At 55.3% G+C, this 23033-nt stretch overlaps 2 protein-coding genes across 2 annotated transcripts; one reads left to right on the forward strand and one right to left on the reverse strand.

Moving 5' to 3' along the window:
• The first annotated feature begins 1584 nt into the window (after nucleotides 1–1584).
• On the forward strand, nucleotides 1585–14730 carry INPPL1 (inositol polyphosphate phosphatase-like 1). The gene is made up of 28 exons (XM_006870263.1): nucleotides 1585–1981; nucleotides 4937–5000; nucleotides 5088–5238; nucleotides 5447–5567; nucleotides 5767–5907; nucleotides 6114–6207; nucleotides 6315–6404; nucleotides 6580–6678; nucleotides 6782–6932; nucleotides 7017–7123; nucleotides 7486–7588; nucleotides 7692–7888; nucleotides 8131–8248; nucleotides 8714–8810; nucleotides 9088–9226; nucleotides 9345–9444; nucleotides 9539–9627; nucleotides 9904–9985; nucleotides 10079–10168; nucleotides 10695–10808; nucleotides 10915–11003; nucleotides 11486–11573; nucleotides 11664–11819; nucleotides 12029–12107; nucleotides 12197–12337; nucleotides 13442–14114; nucleotides 14376–14509; nucleotides 14614–14730. Exons 1-28 carry the CDS (start codon nucleotides 1782–1784, stop codon nucleotides 14702–14704), a joined length of 3798 nt encoding a protein of 1265 aa, XP_006870325.1. The 5' UTR covers nucleotides 1585–1781; the 3' UTR covers nucleotides 14705–14730.
• Nucleotides 14731–15802: 1072 nt separating this feature from the next.
• On the reverse strand, nucleotides 15803–20653 carry PHOX2A (paired-like homeobox 2a). The gene is made up of 3 exons (XM_006870264.1): nucleotides 20266–20653; nucleotides 17390–17577; nucleotides 15803–16510 (listed from the first exon to the last, which is right to left on the reverse strand). Exons 1-3 carry the CDS (start codon nucleotides 20480–20482, stop codon nucleotides 16067–16069), a joined length of 849 nt encoding a protein of 282 aa, XP_006870326.1. The 5' UTR covers nucleotides 20483–20653; the 3' UTR covers nucleotides 15803–16066.
• Between the last annotated feature and the right edge of the window lie 2380 nt (nucleotides 20654–23033).

Raw genomic sequence — 23033 nt, forward strand, 5'->3', positions numbered from 1 at the left:
AGGAGGCAAAGGGGCGGGGCAGGAAGCGGACTCCCCGGAGACGCAGCCAAGGGCTAAGTCTTTTTTTGGGGGGAAAGGGCGGGCCAGGGCCTCTTTTGGGTCCCGCCCCCTTTCCGGCGGCCGGGGCCTCCTCCCGCCTCGGTCGGAGGGGAGGAGGTGGGGCTGGGGGGCGTCGTAGCGTACTGAGTCTTGGGAGCTTTGGGCTCGGTGTCCCGCCCACAGAGGCCCAAGTTTGTTGACTTGGAGGGAGTTGCTGGAGCGGGGGCGGGTGCTAATAATACCCGTTCGTTTTGCAGTCGCGCTTTACAGTTTACACAGCTGTCACCTTCGTTACTCCTTAATTAATAATAAAAATAGCCGCCTTCTGGAGCGCCTGCTGGGTGCCAGGCCCTGTGCCGTGAGCTTTACAAGCACAGTCCCATTGACTCTGCCCTCGTAACGTTATCCCCATTTTACAGAGCGAGAAGCCAAGGCTCTGGAGAAGTGCCGTGACTTGCTCGAGGTCACTCTGCGGGCCAGAGGCTCCTGGACCTAGCAGTTTCTCTGGAAGGCGGAGCGCGGGTCTTACCCCGGCTCCGCTGAAAGCCGCGGGGGCGGAGCGGCGGGCGGGGCGGAAGACGGGGGGGGGGGCGTGCGGCGGCGGAGGATGGCCATCTTAAGTGGCCGCTGAAAGTCCAGTACCGTTTCCCTGGGAAGGGGACACCGGAGCAGCCCCGGAGTTGGGGGTTTGAGTACGACCACTGCCGCTCTGGGAAGATGTCGGGAGTCCGAGGGTTTGGGGGAACCCCTCTTAGGTGGGGAAGGAGTGGGGACCGCTTTGCCTCCCACTGCTTAACCCCTTAAGGCTCCAGCCTGCAGGAATGGGGGGTGGTGCCAGGGAACTTTGCCGAAAGTGGGGGAAGGGCTTTTTGTCTGTGCTGGGAGGGGCTGCCATTGACCGGGCGTGAGGTGTTCCAGGACCTGTCTAGGGGTGTGTGGGGGAATCGGATCTCTATGGGGGGATAACTCCCGTGGGATTTGTTGGGGAGCCATACTGTGGAGTTTGGGGAGTTCATATCTAGGGGGACTGGACTTAAATTAAGTTGGGGTCCGTCTCGCTTGGATGATGGGAGATAGGAATGGAGGAAGTTCATGCATCCTTTGCAGGTTTTGGGAACCCAATCCAGTGGGGTAGGGAAGCCGGATTTGGGGTAGAATGAGACTTTTATGGGAGTTGAGGTTTTTGTTATTGCAGATATGGTAAGGTAGCTTAATTCTCGGGGCTGGGGGGAGGACAGCACACCGAAGTGTCGGGACGCACTATGGGGAAACTGGACATCGATGGGGGACCCGGGGGCTGGATCTTCGAGTGGTGGTGTTAGGGGACAGGATCATTGTAAAGTTTGGGAGTCTTGTTAGCCCCCCGTAGAGGACACTGGGTCCTGTGGAAATGTGGGGTGCATGATCCCCGCGAGGAAGAGGTTGGGGGCTGGGGCGCTCTGGGCTTTGGGCCGAGTGGAGGGGGAGGGGGCCAGTCTCTGGCTCCGCGCTCCACTCCTGCCCCTCCCCCGCCGCCTCTGAACAAACTTTTCTTTCTCTTCAAGTTGAGGCCGGCACTGAAGGCGGCGGCGGCTGCTCGGCGAACGAGGCGGCCTGTGCGACGGGGCACGGAGCCCTGATTCCCTGCCTGGTCCGGCCCGCGGATCCTCAGGCTTGGCGCTCGGACCCCGCCCCAACCCTAGCCCGCAGCGGCCCGGGCTGATGGCTAGGGGCTGCTAGCGCTGAGCCCTGCGCGGGGGGCCATGGCCTCGGCGTGCGGGGCTCCGGGCTCGGGGAGTGCTGTGCCGGGGGGCGTCGCGCTGGGTAGCCCAGCCCCCGCCTGGTACCACCGCGATTTGAGCCGCGCCGCTGCGGAGGAGCTGCTGGCCCGGGCAGGCCGCGATGGCAGCTTCCTGGTCCGAGACAGCGAGAGCGTAGCGGGGGCCTTCGCGCTCTGCGTGCTGTGAGTGGGACGGGGGTTCCTGGCTGAAGGAAGGGAGGGGTCGAGGGGGCATGATCTAGGGGTGTGTGGGTAACTGTGCCCGTGGGACACCAGCGCCCCCCAGAGTGGGTCCTTGGCTTTATCCTGGGGCTGAGGTAGATGCAGGGGACACTTCCTGCTTTATATGTGGGGGCACTCTCTGGGGCTCTGAAAGCTTCATGTGTGGCCCCTCCAGCCCAGGCCAGGGTGGATGTGAAGGGAGGGAAATGCAGACAGTTCCAGGTACCCGCAAGGTGGAAGGGCTGGAGGTATGAGAATAGGTTTTACAAGGCTGCGTTCGAGTTCTCTTTATAATGGGATTTCGTGTCCTAGTGGTAGGCAGTGGAGGGTAGAAGGAGTTGGAGAAAGAGGGACTGGAAGGGTTTGGGAGGATGCCCAGCAGCTCCGGGACTACTTGGCTGTGTCTGGCTAGTGTTAGAGGAAACTATGGGGAGTGGGGTGAGGCTGTCTGGGGCTATCCTTATTTCTCAAATCAATGAGAGTGTGTGTGCCCAGGGCTCTGGGTTGAGTTCCTGATTGCTGTAGCCCCTGATCTATGTATGGATGCTGGGCTAGCTGTTGCAGCTCTGTGAGTGAACCTCTGCCTGTGATTGTACCTGGTAGCTGTGGGTGGTAGTGGTGTTGGGTGAGTTTGCACTTTTGGTTTTGGAGTTTCTCCCCTGCTCTGTACCCCCTGAGCCACAGTCCAACCCTGAGTGGACTCCTGTGGACCTGTGGAGTAGAAGGTAGATGGAAACTATAGGGGCTGCTTTGTTTAGATCAAGTTATGTTCCTCTTTAGTTTTGTGAACCCCCTTCCCAAACCTCTGTCCCTCTGTCTCCTCTTTCCTCTTCTGTTCCCCTAGCATTTTTGGTGGTACACTGACCACAATCAGTAGATCTCAATTAGGGTTAGCCTGCTCCCTCACCCCTCAGGATATTTGACAATCTCTGGAGAAACTGTTGATTCTCACAGCTGGGCTAGTGCTACTGGCATCTAGTAGGTAGAAGCCAGAGGTGCTGCTAAGTATCCTGTAATGCACAAGACAGTCCCCAATCACAAAGAATTATCAAGACCAAAATGGTGGTAGAACTGAGGTGGAGGAAGCCTGGTCCAGGCAGTTGACTCAACTCCTGCCCCAAGTCAGAGGCCCAGTAGTGGGGGGCTGAAAAGGGACAGCCAAGGCTGTGTTCTGCTTCACAGCCCTTTCTGAGGCATACCCCCTAATTAGGGAGAGCGGGAGGCAGGTGGTGGGTCAGCTGTTGAGTGGGAGGGGGACAGCTGAGGCCTGTGTCTGGGTGAGGGACATTATTGTCTAAGGAGGGAGAGAATCATGGCTCCATTGCCAGGGGAGGGAATGGGGAGGATGAAGGGTCTGTCTTTGTGGGTGTTTAGCCTTGCCAGCTGACGCTGGCTGCTCCCTGCATGTCAGGAACCAGTGGGTATAGTTCAGAAATGGGTGATTTCTTACCTTTCCCAAACAAATGCATACTTGCTTACCTTTATACGTACCTACATGTACATGGATGAATATCTAAGACATGCCCTTGCCCCACCAGGCACAACACCCTAACCAGCAGGCTATGGTATGGGACCAGGCTTTAAATCCCAGTCCTGCGTTCTTGTTTCTCCTCTTTGATCCTCAGTTTCCTCATCTGGAGAATGGGCATAATATCTGCTGCAAATTGTGGCCTTACAAAAATACAAGGTTCAGTTAATGGGATGGTGTTATTGTTATAAGCACAGACCCACAATTCACAAACCAACCCACCCACACACAGACACTCACAGTTTGTATCTAGTCAGCAATCAGGAGAACCCTTTAAAGGGAAAGGATGACCTTCTAGCCAAGGGCTCTCCTCAAACAGATACATGGTCTCTCTAGTGTGATAAACACTGGACTGTGAACCACAAGGTGAGTGGTCAGAGCCCACTAGGTGCTCCATGGGAGAAAGATGAAGCTTTCTGTTCCTGCAAAGATTTACAGCCTCAGAAACCCTATACAGGGTCACTGTGAGTTGAAACCAACTTAATGGCACTTAACAGTGCCAACATAAGGAGCATGGTGGCATAGCGGGTTAATCGTTGGGCTACTAACTGCAAGACTGGCAGTTCATACCCACCAGCCACTTCATGGGAATGGGAGAAACCTGAAACTGTATGCTTCTGTAAAGATTTACTGCCTCAGAAATCCCAAGAAGCAGTTCTCCTCTCTCCTTTAAGGTAACTATGAGTCAGTGTTGACTTGATGGCAGTGGATAGTGCCAATAGGCCCCTCCTGTCTAGTACATGCCCAACAGGTGACTCTTGGGTAAGCCTACCACCATGAGGTGTGGTCGAGGTGGAGGGGGTGCTTGTATGGCGGTTCAGCTGTCACCTGCTCAGCTGTTGCTGCAGTCTGTCAGCACCCTTCTTGTCCCTACTCAGCTGGGGCTCCTAGAGGCCCATGAAGGGGTCCCTTTGAGTCATCCCAGTTCTCTGGTGTGTGGGGGAAGAGAGCCCTAGCATACTGCCCTACAAATCTGCCACAGACTACACCGACTACCGCAGAGTCAGACACCAGTACAGACACAGATGGTAGGTGCATGTGTGTGAGCATGCTGCCCACAGACATTAACTGGGCTTCTGGGAGGACTCTTACTTTGGCGAGGGGCCCAGGCTGGCCCCACAGCCCAGAGGGGCTGTTTAGACAGCTGTGGAGGCCACAAAAGAGCTGCCTGTTGCATCGTGGACCCTGTGGTGGGTGTGAAGTCTATATAGGTCTGAGGGTAGTGTGGGTGGAAGGTCAGCATGGGCAGTGGAGATGGACTGACTCCATCATTAACTCTATGTAGCTTGGGTATATGGTTTTAGGGAAAGAAAGCTGGGGGGCTAGAGACTGAGCCTGGTAAGGGAGGAGCCTGGCGTGACAGATTCTAACACCTCCCTTGCCATCAGGTATCAGAAGCATGTTCACACATACCGCATTTTACCTGATGGAGAAGACTTCCTGGCTGTGCAGGTAGGAGATTTAACCTCTGACGCATAATCTATCCTAGAGATTTGGGACTCCTGGCTGACTCCTCCTCCCACCCTTACTGGTCCCTAGACCTCGCAGGGTGTGCCTGTACGCCGCTTTCAGACCCTGGGTGAGCTCATTGGCCTGTATGCCCAGCCCAACCAAGGCCTTGTGTGCGCCCTGCTACTGCCTGTGGAGCGGGAGCGAGAGCCAGACCCACCAGACGACCGTGATGCCTCAGGTGATGCCTCAGTGCCTCACACATCCCTTCCCTGCCCCATCCCAAGCTCTGTGGTACCTCTTCTTATCCCCTCCTCCTCTGAAGTCCTCACCTCTTTAGCCATTGTGCCAAGACCCTTAACCTTTTTTCCATGGAAGTCTCTGGCAGCATGGCCTCCCCCATGGACCACTGAGGGTAGGAGACCCAAACTGCTGTCCCCTGTCCACAGATGGGGAGGACGAGAAGCCTCCACTGCCGCCACGCTCTGGCTCCACCAGCATTTCTGCCCCCATGGGGCCCAGCAGTCCCCCAGTGGCCTCTGAACCCCCCACAACTCTGGCTGCTGAGAGGTGAGACCTGCAGCCCCTTCCACTGAGCAGGAAATCCCTTTCTCCCCTGAAGAAGAGTGTCACCATCACATCTCAGGTCCAGAAGGGCTGTTCCACCCTTGTTCATTTATCCCTAGTGCCGTCTCCTGTTTTAGGGATGGGTGGGAGTGCAGGGATAGTTAGTTAGGGTCTCCACTGACTTCATACCCCCTCCCTAAAGTGCTCCTAATGGACTGAGCACCGTCTCACACGAGTACCTGAAGGGTAGCTACGGGCTGGACCTAGAAGCTGTGCGGGGTGGAGCCAGCAACTTGCCCCACCTCACCCGCACCCTCGCCACCTCGTGTCGGAGACTGCACAGGTACCTAGAACGTCCAGTCCCATGTACAAACACCCTGGCCTCTGCCCTCTGATCCCTGACCCTGTGCAGTGAACTAGCCTTTGCTCCTAACTTTTCCTCCCCTGTGGCCTTATGTGCTCATGGTAGAAGCTGAGGCTACATACTCAGCCTCCCTCTCCTGAACTGAAACTGGGGTGGGGTTTCTTCCGACCTATTATCTCCCCTAGTGAGGTGGACAAGGTCCTGTCTGGCCTGGAGATCCTGTCCAAGGTGTTTGACCAGCAGAGCTCACCCATGGTGACCCGCCTTTTGCAGCAGCAGGTGGGACTGTGGGTGAGCCCCAGTGGAGTGACTTCATTCTCTAAGGCTGGGTGGGGGACCTCCTGCTTGGCAGCGTCATGTACAAGCCACATTCTTTCTTCCCCCAGAGTCCACCACAGACAGGGGAGCAGGAGCTAGAAAGCCTGGTACTAAAGCTATCAGTGCTCAAGGACTTCCTGTCAGGCATCCAGAAGAAGGTAGCCTGACTCCTTATCTCTGCCCCTGACCACCATTCCCCATCTCCTCACATTGGCCTAACACTGATCTCACCTCAGAGCCTATAGTTTAGCATTGACCATCACCACCTGTGCCCCTCCCTGCCCCAGCTCTCAGCATGCCCCTTGACCTTGCCCTGCCCCCTACCCGCTCCAGGCCCTGAAGGCCCTACAGGACATGAGTTCTACAGCACCCCCTGCTCCGCTGCAGCCATCCACACGTAAGGCCAAGACCATCCCTGTGCAGGCCTTTGAGGTACATGACGAGGTGTCAGGTGGGGCCTCAAGGGATAAAAGGTGGTTGGGGGTGAAGCTTCAAGGTCTTGTCAGTCTCCCTACCTCTTGCCCCTGGGCTGCAGGTGAAGCTAGATGTGACTCTGGGTGACCTGACCAAGATTGGAAAGTCACAGAAGTTCACGCTTAGCGTGGATGTGGAGGGCGGGCGGCTGGTTCTGCTGAGGAGACAGCGGGACTCACAGGAGGACTGGACAACCTTCACGCATGACCGCAGTGAGCTAGAGCCACACTTGGGCAGGGTGGCTGGGGCAGGGCCACCAGCACATGGGCCTGAGTGGCACGTCCTTCATTCCCTAGTCCGCCAGCTCATTAAGTCCCAGCGTGTCCAGAACAAGCTGGGTGTTGTGTTTGAGAAAGAGAAGGACCGGACACAACGCAAGGACTTCATCTTTGTCAGTGCGAGGGTGAGTGGCAGGCTTGGTCAGGTCAGGGCCTGCTCTGAAGGCCAGGCCATTGTGGGGTGCAGGGGTCCCCAGATGGGTATTTCTAGCTGGATGGAAGGAGAGGGAAGGCATGATGTAGGTATGTCATCCCTCTTGGCAGAGGTGGAGTCAAGTATATCTGTATTGCGAGTGGATTTAAATAGTATCCAGTGAACATTTATTGAGCATCTATTATGCGCTTAAGTCGTGGGTATTATACAGTGATGAGCCAGGCAGTCACCCTCCCCATACGCTTATGGTATTTGCTGTCTAGCAAGGTCTCCCTGTGGGTAGTGGGGTTCCTGACTGCCCCACCTATCCCTGATGGATTGCTGTTCTCCCAGAAGCGAGAGGCTTTCTGCCAGTTGCTGCAGCTCATGAAGAATAAGCACACCAAGCAGGATGAGCCTGACATGATCTCCGTCTTCATAGGCACCTGGAACATGGGTCAGGCCAGCCTGGGCAGGGGCTGGTGTTGGGGGAGGGGGGCAGCCCCAAGGCAAGGGCCTAACCCACCCTTACCTTTCCCCTCCTTACCTTTCCCCTTCAGGAAGTGTGCCCCCTCCAAAAACTGTGACATCTTGGTTCACATCAAAGGGTCTGGGGAAGACCTTAGATGAGGTCACAGTGGCCATACCCCATGATATCTACGTTTTTGGGACCCAGGAGAACTCAGTGGGTGACCGCGAGTGGCTGGACCTACTTCGTGGAGGCCTCAAGGAGCTCACAGATCTGGATTACCGTCCGGTGAGGCGGGCATGGGGACAGGGTCGCCTGGGGACATGCAGCGTGGCTGCCTTTCCCCAAGCTGATTTCCCTGGGACATCTAACCTTAGTTCTTGCTGCTCAGGGAGGGCTATTGTTTTCAGACCACTCAGGAAAGTGGGGTGGCAGGTATTCCTATCCTATAACAGGAATAACTGTCTAGACGGGCAGTAGGGTCAGTGGCCCCAACTCAGGCTGGAGGTGACCCTGCACTTTATACCCAGATTGCCATGCAATCCCTATGGAACATCAAAGTGGCTGTGTTGGTCAAGCCAGAGCATGAAAACCGCATCAGTCACGTCAGTACATCCAGCGTGAAGACTGGCATTGCCAATACCCTGGGTGAGCATTGAGGGCCGGAGCCTTCTGTCCACACCTCCTGCTGCCTCTCTCCCCTTTTGGGTGATCTGAGCTTTGTGAAGCATACTCATTTTACACTCATATCATAGATGATAAAACTCAGGCCCAGAGTGGTTGAGTGACTTACCCAAGGTCACACAGCAAGTTAAGTGGTGGGGTTGGACACATTGCTCAGGTCTGATTTGCTGTCCAATTTGCCCTTGCTCAGATAACTGCTAGGTCTTTAGTGTCTCTGCTTACACAGACAGTTTCAGGCTTTCCAGACAAACTGCAGCTGCCCTGTGTGGACCCCAACGGAAGGTGTGGGTATATAGTCAGAGCCTTCCTGTCTCATAACATCTGGAAGGGTGGGCAAGATTCTCCCCCTGTGCTGCTTTGAGGAACAGAAGAGTGAGTCGGGAACCCTCCGCAGTGACCTGGCTCTTCCTCTCTTACTTGCCCTGACAGGGAACAAGGGGGCTGTGGGAGTCTCTTTCATGTTCAATGGCACCTCATTTGGCTTTGTGAACTGCCACCTCACCTCAGGAAATGAGAAGACTGCCCGGTGAGGGGTGCCTTCCCATAGTCTCGCTACTCCCCTGAGACCTAGATTCTCTCCCACATTCTAGTATATGACCTTCCACGTCTCTGTCTCTAGGGAACCCAGTCTCCTACCTTAAGCCCAAATCAAGGCCCTTCCTTCTGTCCCTGTCCTTGACCTTGTCCCCAGATTCTCCCTCTGTCCTTAGGGACCCCAGTCCCTACCCCATGCCTGATCCCAGAGACCTTTTATCTTTACTCCTATCCCTGGGTACTGACTCTGGGGAACCCCACCACCCTAGGCGGAACCAAAATTACCTGGATATCCTGCGGCTGCTCTCGCTGGGCGACCGGCAGCTCAGTGCCTTTGACATCTCTCTGCGTTTCACTCACCTCTTCTGGTTTGGGGACCTAAACTACCGCCTGGACATGGATATCCAGGTGCAAACAGGGCCTAGTAGGGAACTAATGGGGAGGCAGGGATGAGGGCCAGGTGGGCCCTGGCTCTGGCTCAGGCTCAGGAGGGATATGCCCAAGCTCTGTGTGTCCCCCACTTCAGGAGATCCTGAACTACATCAGCAGGAAGGAGTTTGAGCCCTTGCTCAGGGTGGACCAGCTCAACTTGGAGAGAGAGAAGCACAAGGTCTTTCTTCGATTCAGTAAGTGTGGGGCTCAGCAGATGGTCCCTGAGGGATAGGGGCCTTCAGAATCCCTAGATTATCAAGGGCTAGACCTGTTTCCTACCTTCCCTAGGTGAGGAGGAGATCTCTTTCCCACCCACCTATCGATATGAGCGGGGTTCCCGAGACACATATGCGTGGCATAAGCAGAAGCCAACTGGGGTGAGTGAAGAGAGCAAGGTTGGCCCTTGGGGGATCCCGCAAGGCTATAATGCACTCTGGCACATGTGGGGTCTAGGGTCTGGGCATCTGTAGTTACTACTCAAGCTTCTCTGGCCCTTCCAAGGCCTTAGGTGCAGTCCTGGGTGTTTTGAGGATCTAAGAAAGGAGAGGGGTGCTGAGACCTGGTGTGACAGGAATGTGGGGCTTTATCAATTCCCAGGAATTCTAGGAAGCCACCACTTGGCTGTCTGACCACTCTGCCATCCTATGTCCCAGGTTCGGACCAATGTGCCCTCATGGTGTGACCGGATCCTCTGGAAATCCCACCCTGAGACCCACATCATCTGCAATTCCTATGGTCAGAGCCTCCCACATGTGGTTGAGGGAGCTCTGGGAGGTGGGAGAGTGAGTCATACACTTCCCTCTGACCCTCATTCCTGTCCCACCTTAGGTTGTACCGATGACATTGTCACTAGTGACCACTCCCCCGTGTTTGGGACATTTGAAGTTGGAGTTACATCTCAGTTCATTTCCAAGAAAGGTGTGCTTGTGGACATGGCATCCATCTGGGTGGGACTAGGTGGTGGCCTTGAGGTGTGCATAGGTGGTCTGAGTATACGTGAATAAATGTGTGTATGTGCTTGGCTGTGTGCACACCTGTGTGCAGGAGTGTTTCTGAATATGCCATCTATGAGGGTGTCTGTGTGTCAGGGTTATCATGTGAGGTTCATGCTCATAAGTGTGTGTATATATGAGTGTAAATGTCTCTGTCTGGGGCCACATGTGTTGCCAGAGGTGTGCCTAGTGGCGTGGGGAATTGTTGGTGGGCATTCCCTGCAGGTATTCTGATCCTCAGCCCCTCTTTAAATGTGCCTCTCATCTCTAAGTTGTCTGTTTGCTCTGAATGTTAGGTTTTCCCTGTTGGGGCGTTCTCTCCTACACTCTGCCAAGTAGCCTGATTTCCACTTCCAGGGTTCAGTCCCACTTTCCTGTTCTTCCTGTAACCCTTGTCTTTTTCATGTCATCTTGGCTATTCTCCTCTCTGACCACTTCCCCTTGCTCCTCAGGGCTCTCCAAGACTTCGGACCAAGCCTACATTGAGTTTGAGAGCATCGAAGCCATTGTGAAGACTGCAAGCCGTACCAAGTTCTTCATTGAGTTCTACTCCACTTGCCTAGAAGGTCAGAGACAGAGCCAAGCGGAGGGTTGGGGGGAGGTCAGAGGGCACCAGAGCAGCCAAAGGGAGGGATGGAGCTGGCATTTAGTTTGGTGTCATCTCCCCACCAGAATACAAGAAGAGCTTTGAGAATGATGCCCAAAGCAGTGACAATATCAACTTCCTCAAGGTGCAGTGGTCCTCACGCCAGCTGCCCACGGTGAGCTGTGAGCAGGGCTTGGGGTTGTGAATGTTGGCACAGAAAGGCAGGTGGCAGGGTGTATGCAGGAACCTGCTGCAGGAGGGTGGGACCCAGTGGAGCCTTTGCCTGCTCTTGTGTGTGTGTGTGTGTCTGTTTGGCTGGGCGTGAATGAGGCTAAGGACACTCGCCAGTATTTGCTTATGTATCTGACCAAGTTGCAGTTCATTCGTTCATTTCAGTAAATACTTTCAGAGCCTTTGCTAAATGTCAGGTCCTGTGTTGGCTACTGAGAGTGCAGAAAATTAACTAGCTCCAGTACTGTTAAGGGCTTGCATGCAGGGTTGTGTTTTCCACATAAAGGATTTGGGATCTTTAAGAGCTCCATGTGAGTGAGCGTGGAGGAGCCGGAGGGCAGGGCTAAGTTATGTCAGGACAGCACATGAGAGGGATAGCAGGGAGTGTTTGGGATTTGTTCCTTAATGGGTTTCTCTGATCCCTAGCTGAAGCCTATTCTTGCTGACATTGAGTACCTGCAGGACCAGCATCTACTGCTCACAGTCAAGTCCATGGATGGCTATGAATCTTATGGTGAGGGGCAAGGGGCACCAAGGCTGCAGGAAGCAGGGCAGGGGCCTAGAAAAGTTTAGCAATTTGCTGGTCTGCTCCATTCCCCTTCAGGGGAGTGTGTGGTTGCTCTCAAGTCCATGATTGGCAGCACCGCTCAGCAGTTCCTGACCTTCCTGTCCCACCGCGGTGAGGAGACAGGCAACATCCGTGGCTCCATGAAGGTGCGGGTGCCCACAGAGCGCCTAGGCACCCGTGAGCGGCTTTATGGTGAGGGCTCCACTGGGGAAGCTTTTGGGCATGAGATGGGTGGTGTGGAGACCAGGGCAGGCCTAGGAGGAGAAGGCCTTGGGGGCCATGTTGGAATCTCTGGAATGCTTGGAAGGTCTACAGCCACAGCTGGGAGTGGGCTTGCTCCAGTAGCTGGAAAGGGGCTGGCAGGCCTGGTGGGTATTGAGCCTCCCTTCTGCTATCCCCAGAGTGGATCAGCATTGATAAAGATGAGGCAGGAGCAAAGAGCAAAGCACCATCGGTGTCCCGGGGCAGCCAGGAGCCCAGGTGAGTTTGGGGTGGTGCCAGGTGATAAGTGCCTGAGAGCCTTTGGTCAGCCCCCACTTCATCGTTCTTTACCTGTGCGTTCATGATAGGTCTGGGAGTCGCAAGCCAGCCCCTCATGAGGCCTCCTGCCAATTGTCCAAGTTATTTGAAGAACCGGAAAAACCACCACCAACTGGGAGGCCCCCAGCCCCACCCCGAGCAGTTCCCCGGGAGGATCCTTTGACTCCCAGGTAAGAGGAGGAACCTGTCATCCATCCCCTCTCAAGGCTCTGTCATCGCCCCACTTTAGCCATTGCTATGTTTGGCTCTCAGGACGAGCCTGGTGAGCAGCTACTGATTGGGAACTTTGCCGTCCTAGGTCCATGGCCACTCTTGGCCAGCTGGGCTCCCTTAGGTGTGGCTCCCTTAGTCAAAGGAAGCGCAGTCAGCCTTTCCTCTCAATCTTGTCTTGAAAAAATTGAATTAGAAATAGTTTTAAACAGTTCCCGCCGCGTGAACAGACTTAGCTGGAGCCTCTGGAGAAGGCACGTAGGGAGCATGGGATTTAGCAGGGTGTGTTTTTTAGAACACTGTTTACAAGATGACCACTAAGAATGGATTTGAGCTTACATGCATTTGGGAAATGCTTCTTGCTAGATTCTTTTCTTAGATATGCAAAGTGTACCATTAGTATTTTCAAAAGCTGAGTGTGTCTCCAGGAAGGAAACCTTTTTTCCAGCTGTTTAATATAGTTTCCCAGACTTAAGGGGCCAGGGAACTTTTCCCCCACATTAGTAACTATTAACATTCCTGTGGAACTAGTGTTCTGTGGACCATACTTTGGGAAAGTGAGGCTTGCTTTCTAATGATAGGCAGCTGTTGCTTGAACTTAAATAAAAACTCCTTGGTGCTCATTCACTCATCATCAGTTATCATCAGTCACCTTGGTTTAATGCCCAGGCTTGAATAAAACTCACCTGAATACTAGACTAGGCTTCCTCAGTGGATAGGCCTCAAGGTACCTCAATACTGGTCATTCTCACTAAAGACCTGTATTGCCCTGCTGCCTGGCGTCTCTGTTTTCACCCTTGAGTTCAGGTTTCATTCAGTAGTAAGACTTTCACAGACAATCAAAAATTCTGAGATTCTTAGGATGTGAGGCAAGAGAGTTTTGGGTTCATCTGTTTAACTCCCTCCCTTCCAAAGTTTAGAGTTGTGGAAACCAAGGACCATGGAGGGAAAGTGAGTTTCTCAAGGCCACACGCATAGGGCCCAAATCTCTTGTTCTTCATTGAAACTGTGCTTTCCTGTTGGGTTTCTGGGTCCTGACTTAGTTATTCTGCTGTGAAACCCAGGTTGAAGCCAGAGGGGGCTCCAGAGCCAGAAGGAGTTGCAGTGCCCCCACCCAAGAACAGCTTCAATAATCCTGCCTACTACGTCCTTGAGGGGGTCCCGCACCAGCTGCTGCCCCCGGAGCCACCCTCGTCTGCCAGGGCCCCTGTCCTACCTGCCACCAAGAACAAAGTAGTCATCACAGTGCCTGCTCCACAGCTCGGACGCCACAGGCCATCCCGTGTGGGAGAAGGGAGCTCATCAGACGAGGAGTCAGGGGGCACATTGCCCCCTCCAGACTTTCCACCCCCACCACTGCCAGACTCAGCCATCTTTCTGCCCGTCAGCCTGGATCCTCTGCCAGGGCCAGTGGTCCGGGTTCGCAGTGGGGGTGAGGCCAGGGGCCCACCTCCTCCCAAGGCCCATCCAAGGCCCCCGCTGCCCCCAGGTCCTTCGTCTGCCAGCACATTCCTGGGGGAGGTAACCAGTGGGGATGACCGTTCCTGCTCTGTGCTGCAGATGGCCAAGACACTAAGTGAGGTAGACTACGCCCCTGGTGGGCCTGGCCGCTCAGCACTCCTACCCAGCTCCCTGGAGTTGCAGCCACCCCGAGGTCTGGCCTCCGACTTTGGCCGACCCCTCAGCTTCCCTCCACCCCGCATTCGAGAGAGCATCCAGGAAGACCTAGCAGAGGAGGTGTGTGGGCCAGGGGTGGCTGGCAGTGAATACCTGAGGTGTGTGTGCACGTTCACCGTTTGTGGTAATCCCTCCACTACACAGCACTCGTAGTGCCCCCTCTGCCCTGAAAGGGGTACTGGGGCATGTAGGACCCAAGAATTGATGCCAGCCCATACCTCCCTTTTCCAGAGCATGCAGTGGAATGTGGCTGTCTGCAGGTGCCTCTGTCTGTGTATGTGGGCGCTCTCTTGCTCCCGCTGACACCCCCTATTCCCTCAGGCTTCTTGCCCGCAGGGCGGGCGGGCCAGCGGGCTGGGCGAGGCGGGCATGGGCGCCTGGCTGCGGGCCATCGGCTTGGAGCGCTATGAGGAGGGCCTGGTGCACAATGGCTGGGACGACCTGGAGTTTCTCAGGTGGGGGCGGGGCTCGAGGCGGATGGGGTGGGGCTGGACCCGGGGGCGGGGCTACGGGCCTTTTGGGACCAGTTCGCTGACCACCTAGCCTACTGTTACTACAGCGACATCACCGAGGAAGACCTGGAGGAGGCTGGGGTGCAGGACCCGGCTCACAAGCGCCTTCTTCTGGACACCTTGCAGTTCAGCAAATGATGGAGGTGGCTGCGCAAAACTGCGGAGTTCTCCCGCCTCCGCCCCGGCTCCCGAAGACCCAGCTGTAGCCCTGGGGTCTTAAAGAGCCTTGCGCGGGGCAGTGCCTCTTTCTGCCTATTTATTGGGGAGCCGCTTTCCCTACATCCTAATTAGTTGGAGCGTCCAAATTGGGACATCCAGCCCCCACCTTTTAGGCACAGGGCTCCAGACCTCAGTTGCCACGGTTACCACAGGCCTGGGTTACTTTGGTGGTGTCCTCCCTTTCTGGACCCCTCTTTCCAGTTCTAGGGATGACCATGGGGCCCAGTTGGGTATGTCTGGGCCCTACTTCCACCTCTGTTCCTGCTGCCATCCACAGAGCCTGAACCAGAGGCTCAGCTAGTACGTCTCCCTAATTCCCGACGTTGGGAGTGTCTGTCCGGAAATGAAGGAACAGCCCGACGACCGGGCTGAGGTTTATTTAAACTTTCTGTGTGGGTTTGGGGAGGGAGGGCACCTTAATATTATTGGGGTGGGTTAGAAGAGCAGTATCTCAGCCATAGAGTGGCAGTTTGTTTAGTTCTCACTGCCGCCTGGTCTATCCTGCCCTGTGCTGGTGAAGCATGGCTGGCTGAGTTCCGAGGTTCCTCGCAGATCACAACTGGGGACAAGTCTCTCACAGCCGTCCTATTCATGTCATCCTGGGACTCAGGCTGCTGGCGTGATGTCTTCAATAAATTAAGTTTTATTTAGATTGAGCAGAACTCACCTCAATAAATTACAGACAAATCTTTCAAAGGAAACAAAACTCAGGATAAAGGGAAACTCCTCTGTCCTTTGCCTGGGTAGCTGTCCACCTCTCTGACCAGCCTGTCTTCTGTACCAGACTGCAGCTGGACTGGCTGGGGAGGGAAGGGGGCACATGAGGGACGAATTGGCAGTGGGACTCTGGGCCACAACCATGCCAACGACTACCGGTATTTGTGGGTCCGAGGGAGGGAACAGCAAGCACAGAGGTGTGACCCAGCGGGCTGTAAAGCCCCAAGGGAGAGGGCGGGCCACTTCTCCTTGAGGACCCTCAGTGTTAGAGACGGGTGTTATTTGATTCCGGTTCCAAGAAAGGTCAAGCTAGAAGGGGTTCCAGGCGATCCTGGAAGGTGTCCCAGTGAAAAGTATCCGGCTTTGCTGGGTGGGGTGGGTGAGGACGAGAGGGGCCCTAACTTGTCTCCAAAGCTAGGGAGAGTACACCTAGGGGACAAACAGTGGGGTTGGGGACGGATAGGGTCTCCCAGGCAGCCAGCCGGTTTGGGGAGGGACCAAGTCAGGTCCTGTCGAGACAAGGGCGTCTCTGAGGGTTGGCCGGGAGGCTCCAGAGTCACGAGGCTAGAATAGATTGGTCTTAAGGGCGGGGCCGGGTTTCCGGTGAAAGGAGGACAGAACCCCCGAGAAAGGCCCGGGTCCTGGCTCCGTGGGTTGCCAGGCCTTAAGCAACTCGGCCGCCCCCGCGCCAGGCCCGCCGCCCCCACCGCCAGTCACGCCGGCCCACAACGGACCCTTGAGAGGCTGTGGCCCCGGCCCAGGTCCAGAGCCCAGGGCGGCTGGTAGCGGGCTGGGGCTCAGGCGCGGGCTGGCAAGGCCGGGCGCAGGCGGTGGCGGCAGCGACGCGGTACTGTCGGGCGTGGGGCTGCACGTGGACTCCTTGGAGTCATCGTCCTCGGACGAGCAGCGCGCCTCGCCCTTTTTGGTGCCCGCCGAGCCCGCTGCTCCCTTGGCGCTGGCCGCGCGCTCCTGTTTGCGAAACTTGGCCCGGCGGTTCTGGAACCATACCTGCGGGCACAGGGACCCATTAGCCGGGCCAAAAGTCGAGAGCACAAGGGGTCAGCCTCGGACCACAAGCCCTGGGTGGGACCTCCGTCCGAATGGATCGAGCCTGGATCGAGGCTGTCTCTACCGGAGGAGGGGAGTCACAACCCTTTCCCACTAGCCGATGCCCTCCTCGTTTCTACTCCTCTCCCCTGATCCAGTTGTCCCTTCCCCGTTTCGAGCTGCTCATAGGCAGATCCTGCTGCCTCAGTGTTCTTGGTCTTTGGATGAGACTCCGTCTCTTTCCTCCTCATCCTCAGCCCTGCCCTTAGATACTCTCTTTTAGAAAGCTGCGGGAGTTCCCAGGGCGCTGGAGAGAAGGTTAGGGTCCCAGGAGGAACTCAGACACCCTCCTCCGCCCCCAGACCTCCAGTGCAATCACACTCCTGTACTCCGGATTTGTACAGATACACAAGTCTGGTCTAGCTCCCCTTGGCTCTGTGCCTACCCTAAGTCCAGTCTCCAGGGCTCAGGGGTTTCATAACAAAACTAAGGAGGGGGCCTGAAGGCGCTGATCGGCATGCCCCCTCCGGGCTCGGTTCTGCGGTTGCCTAGGGTTCCCCCTAGCCCGCGTCTTGACTTCACAAGCATGTCTGCACTACGGAGGGAGACTGAGGGGAAATCTAAGTGAACTAACGTGGGGCCTGAACTGCTAGACTCTGCCGGACATCCGTCCCGAACTGCTTCCTAGTCGCTGGTCCTGAGATCCCTCCTCCAAGTCGCACTTGTCTGAGGGAGCGGGCCCCCTGTCCTGTAAGCGCTGCAGACATCGATACTAAACTGCCATTCCCCCCACCTCCCACCCCCACCAATTTCCAGTAACACAGGCGTGTGTGAACGCACCTGCACGCGAGCCTCGGTGAGATCAATCTTAAGTGCCAGCTCCTCGCGCGTGTAAATGTCGGGGTAGTGGGTCTCGGCAAAGACGCGCTCCAGCTCCTTGAGCTGCGCGCTCGTGAACGTGGTGCGGATGCGCCGCTGCTTGCGCTTCTCATGCAGGCCCGACGGCTCCGGGAAGAACTTGTAGGGCACTACGAGTGTGTGCAGGAGGGAGCAACGTGGATGGGGGACGTGAGGGGCTAAGCTCGGCCCCTGGGTCCTTCCCGGGATGGTTGGGGAATGGACACCGCCCCTTCCCCATCAGCCCCAGAACTGGCCTGGCCCCTAGGTCACCTCCTCTCAGCCTCAGGCAGATGGCCCTGAGTTGGGGCTCAACAAAGCAGTTCAAGCGAAGGCGAGCCGGACACAGGCGAGAGAACCAAAATTCCGATCTTCCAGACCAGTAGTAGGCCTCTCGCCCTGATCCGTCCACTCCCAGCCAGTCCACCTGTCTTTCTGATCTCTCTCCCTTCAGTTCCTGGTGCGCCTTCCTATCACCACCTCCACCACCCCACACACATACACATTTCAGGTCTTGCTCTATCCACCCTTGCTGTCTGTTGAGTCTTGATCAGGATCAAGATCCAGTCTCCCAGTTAGCCAGTCTTGGGCCTCTGGCCATTGAGATTCCCAGACTACTTTCAACCCTGCCATGGGTTCTCTGCATATACAAATTTTGGCCCCCTCTACCTTGCCAGTGGCACTGTGGGTTAATGCACCAGACTGCAAAGCCATTTGAACTGCAAGGTCAGCCAGCGGTTCAAGCTCACCAGCTGCTTCTCGAAAACCCTATACAGGGTCGCTATGGGTCGGAACCGACTGGACAGCACTTCACAACAACAACAACCTTGCCAGTGGAGTCCTAGTGTGGCGCTGTGGGTTAATGTGCTGGACTGTAAAGCCGTTTTGATCAGAAAGGCTCAAGCTCATCAGCCGCACCTTGGAAACGCTATACAGGGTTGCTATGGGTCAGAACCGACTCGACAGCACTTAACAACAACAACAACCTGCCAGTAGGATAAGCAATGGACATCAAAGCCAGTTTGAATCTTAAAGCTGGCGATTCAAATTCACCAGCGGCTCCTCAGAAACCCTATACAAGGTCTTATGTATTGGAACCAACTCTCAGAGGCATTTAACAACACTTTGCCCTACACAAGGTCAACAGTTTGAATCTACCAGCTGCTCCTCAGGAAAAAAAATTAGGCTTTTTGCTCCTGTAGAGATTTACAGTCTTAGAAACCCTATACAGGGTTGCTATGCATCTGAACTGATTTCATGGCACAACATCACCACCACCTTGCCCTCCATCTGCCTCCTTCCCAGGTCTATCAAACTCCTATCCTTGGTTCTCATTTTTCTCCAGGTACTCCCTCTTCATCTCCCCTTCTGGACCTTCCTTCTCTTTGTGTCCATTAAGAAGGGATCTTTTTTTCTCCCCATTCAGGTTCATCCACCTTCCTTTCATCCTTCATCTTCCTCCCAGGTTCTTCTCTCTGCCTCCCATCACCCAAAAGCTGCCCCACCCCTTCTCTCTTCCCAATTTCCATTCCAGTCCCCATTGCCCCATCAATAGTGTTTCTGACACTCCCAATCTCTATCTCCAACTCCCATATGTCTCTATATTTTCTAGGGGTCCCCAATCTCCATCTATGTCCCATTTCCCCAAATCCCCATCTTTCCTAATTCTTGTCTCCAGTAATCCATTCCTTTCATCTTCCTCATCTCTGTCTCTAGTTTTTCTTGGTCTCCACCCCCTATAATTCCTTTTGCTATTAGCTTGTTCTTATCTCTATCTCCCCAGTCCTTGGTCCTCATTTCTTCCAGGCTCCCAAATTTTTCCATCTCTGCTCACATCTCTCCAATCCTGATCCCTATGTGTCCCAGGCTCCCCAGTATTGCCATCCCTGTTGTTTTAGTCTCTGCCCCTATCTTTCTGGTTCTCATCTCTCCAAATTCAGGTCTCTATCTCACTCCCAGCCTGACCTACCCTAGTTTTTTCCCTGGGTCCAGCTGGTCTTCCCAAGAGGAAAGGATATTGGGTGGGGCAGGCTGGAACTCTCTAACCAAAGAACTGGAGATAGCTTAAGGCTTCATTAGGATGAGGGTTAAGTCAAGATGGGGATTTGGATCAAGGGATATGGGGGCTTCAGGAGCTGCAAATTGGTTCTGCAGGGCTCTAGCTGGGAAAGTCTCCAAGGAGAATGAGGAAATGTAATTGGTTTTAAGGATCTGGTCCCCATTTTCTGTAGAGTAAGTCATGGCCAGGGTTTTGGTTAGGATGGCACATGAGAGTTTCAGCCTCAGTGGGATGGGGCCAAGACAGGGTAGGGATGGCAGGAGCGGCCTGAGGGCGCAGAGGCTCTAGGAAGGTTCCCATCTGGACAGCTCAACTGCTGCAGAGGTCCTAACTGGTGGTCTCCCAGAGTGTAGGGTGAAGGTGATAAGGGTGGTGGGGGTCTGATTGGGATGAGCTGGGAGCCTCTCCCGAGGATACCAGGGATGGAGGGATTTGTGGTCAATCTTTGCAGGTGGGGAGTGGCGGGCGGGCGTGGTGAGGGGCTCAGGGTTGGCTCTACACCGGGGATTTATTCCATTGACCTGTAGGGCACAGGAGAGGGAAAGAGGTACGGGGAAGGATGAGAGGCTGGGGCTGATCCTGTCGAGGGGAACCCTGTTGAATAGGGGAAGGAACTAGGGGTCCCGCGAGGCGTGGAGGGTCTGGCCAAAGCAAGGATAGGGGCGGCGGTAGGAAACAGTCCCAGCCACCTGCTAAGTAGGGCATGGGCTGGTGGGTCCAAATGAATTTGTAAGGAGGGTTGGACCGGGGTTGTGCTCACCTGCTGAGTAGGGCGCGGGCTGGTGGTCGCGGAGGGCTCCAAGCGCGCAGTTGGAGGAGCCGAGAGCGGGGCAAGGCGGCCCCGCAGCGGGGAAGGCGGGTCGCAGGGGGCTGTACTGGAAGCCGCCTGGCTGGCTGCAGGCGCCGAAGTCGCCGTAGGCGGACGCCTCCATGGCCGCCACACACGAGTCGTACGAATTGAGGTAGGAGTAGTCCATTGGCCCGGGGGGGCAGGGGCCGGGCTGGGCGGGGTTGGGTCGGGGTCTGGATCCCGGTCTTGGTGGGGGTCGGGATAGGGGCCCAGGAGCCTGCGCTGAGGACGCGAGGCCAGCTCTGAGCGCCCGCAAGTTCGCCCGCCCCGTCGCGGCCGCACTCTGCCCGGGTGTAACGCAAGTGCAGACCGGCCCGGCCCGCGCGCCTTTTAACGCGCAGGACCCCGCGGAGGGGGCGGGGCCTGGGCTGCCAAGGCCCCGCCCCCAGCCGCCCCCGACCCCCACCCCAAGGGGCTCTGCCGCCCTCTTAGGTCTCCGGTGGTGCGGGGCGGGGCGGGGCGGGCCGGGGTGGGGCTGAGCGGGGCCCTATCCCCAGAGTCACCATTCTGCTCCAATCCAGACTAGACCATCGGTCTCTACACATCATGCCAGACCCGAGGGTCCCGACCCCTTTCTTGGGCCTCCCCACCTGCGACCCGGCGGAAAAGAGGCCTCGCGTCGATCGTGTGAAGAAGTTAATTCAATTCGTCTAGATAACTGAGTTATCCAGTCCGGCCCCTCGGCTCCGCCCCCCAGCGAGGTCCCATCCCGGCGGGGACCGAGGAGGCTGGCCCAGGAGAAGGGATGGAGACAAGAACAAGGAAGAGACGGCGCCTAGGATGGAATGGGGAGGGGACGTGGATGAAGAGAGGAGCTGGAGACGGAGAGAAGGGAAAGAAACAGTGATGAGACAAGGGCAAGAGAGATACAGGTACACAGATGGAGACAAGGAAGAAACGTGGACAAGAGATATACAGATAAGGAGATGGAGCAAGGAAGAGAAAAAGACAGAGGAGGAGATAAGGGTGAAACCTGGACAAGAGAAAGACAGGGATGGAGCCTGGAACAGAGAGAGAAGGGGAAAGAGATGGGGACCGAGGTGGACATGGGCATAGAAACACAGAAAGAGTATGAGACAGGTATGGAGCCAGAGATGAGAGAGAGATGAGACATGGACGGAACAGAGATTACAAAGGGGACAGGGAGAGGAACGAGACAAAACAGGGGCAGTAATAGTGAGACAGACATACAGAGGGACAGTCACAGAGAGACAAGGTCGCGGAAAGACACACCAGCCGCGGGACTGAGAGAGAAAGTCTCTGGAGAGCTAATAACCTGCGTGTTGAGCCCAATTGCAGAAGGGTCTGAGGGAGGCTGGTAGAGGTGTTAGGGGTGGCCAAGCTGAAGGTATGCCAATAGAAAAGGCTGCTGAGGGTCTGAGGGCCCTCTATGGCAACTTCCCTCAAGGCCATGGGACCCTGACATGCACTTTCAGGACCCAGCCCATCTCTCCTCTCCGGGATTCTCCAGCTCAATTCTACTCCCCACTTTCAGATGTGACCCTCTAGTTTCCAGCAACTCGAAGCATGTATTTTGTGTGTTTGTAATGAATGTCAGAATGGGGCAGTAACCTAGTGACCACTTCACTCTCCTTCAGTCTCTCATCTCTTCTTTCCAGAGGCTGTTTTCTTCCTGAGGAAGCCACCAGACATGCTCCAGACCTGGCCCTTGAGGCACCCTTCCAAAGACCACGGGCCCTCCAGACTGTGGGAAAACCAGACACACTCTGAATCTTTACTTGGAAATGGATGGGAGAACTACTCTGCCTCTGCCACACGTTCACCTGAAGGGGAGCAGGTAGCTTCCTACTGAGTTTTTATTCTTTTTCACCTGAATCTTGCCAGTTCCTGCAAACTAGGGAGTCTGAGACCCAACAAGAGACAAGGGGCACGTCCTTGTTACTAGCTAAAGTCCTTGGGTGTTGGGGAAGGGTTCCTAGAATTCCCTTATGCTCATTTACTAGCACTATGAAGAAAATGCCCTACCTCTCCCTCAGTCCACCCTCTTCCCTGGCTACTGATTTTTTGCTTTCACACAAAGACCACTGATCCTCTATTGCTTTACTCTGTACCAGGGTGTTCTTTAAGGAGTCTTCTCAAATTACTTTTCAGGTCAAAACTTTCAGAGGTTTAGACTTGATAGCTCAGTCCCTTCAAAAATTCTCCTCACTGGTATGTGCAGTGTACCTGTCCCTTTTGGTACATCCTTTACAGTGAGATCCTAAGGGATCTCAGAACTGGGAAATGAAAGATACCACTTTCTCCTTAGACCCTCTATGGTGCTCCATTGCCCTCAGGATCAAGTCTGAGCCTTCACTCTGGTCCATAATGCCTTTGGGTCCTGGTATGTATGATAAGCACTGGACTGCAAGGTCAGTTGGAACTGCAAGGTTCCAACTCACCAGTCACTCCTCAGAAATCCGATACAGGGTCATCCTGAGTTGGAACCTCCTCAACACTAACCAATAATAACAACAATAATGCCCTTGATAGAGTCCCCCAACCTGCCTCCCCCTCACCTTGACTTTCTTTGCAGTTGCCTCATAACTGAATTTTTGACAAACTTAGGTGACTCCTTTTATTTTTATTCATCTGCTCTTCACTTGGAAATTATTGCTTCCTGGAAAACTTCCCTGATGCTCCTAGACTAGATTTGGGTGTCCCTACTGTATCTGTCT

Source organism: Chrysochloris asiatica, unplaced genomic scaffold (genome assembly GCF_000296735.1).
Source record: "Chrysochloris asiatica unplaced genomic scaffold, ChrAsi1.0 scaffold00140, whole genome shotgun sequence".
NCBI classification, from domain to species: domain Eukaryota; kingdom Metazoa; phylum Chordata; class Mammalia; order Afrosoricida; family Chrysochloridae; genus Chrysochloris; species Chrysochloris asiatica.

Coding starts and splice junctions, on each gene's coding strand:
- INPPL1 (XM_006870263.1), top strand. CDS start 1,782: ATGGCCTCGGCGTGCGGGGCTCCGGGCTCGGGGAGTGCTGTGCCGGGG. Junction 5,001..5,087: donor AAGACTTCCTGGCTGTGCAG/GTAGGAGATTTA, acceptor ACTGGTCCCTAG/ACCTCGCAGGGTGTGCCTGT. Junction 7,889..8,130: donor CAGATCTGGATTACCGTCCG/GTGAGGCGGGCA, acceptor CTTTATACCCAG/ATTGCCATGCAATCCCTATG.
- PHOX2A (XM_006870264.1), bottom strand. CDS start 20,482: ATGGACTACTCCTACCTCAATTCGTACGACTCGTGTGTGGCGGCCATG. Junction 17,578..20,265: donor GCCCGCGCCCTACTCAGCAG/GTGAGCACAACC, acceptor ACACACTCGTAG/TGCCCTACAAGTTCTTCCCG. Junction 16,511..17,389: donor TCACCGAGGCTCGCGTGCAG/GTGCGTTCACAC, acceptor CTGTGCCCGCAG/GTATGGTTCCAGAACCGCCG.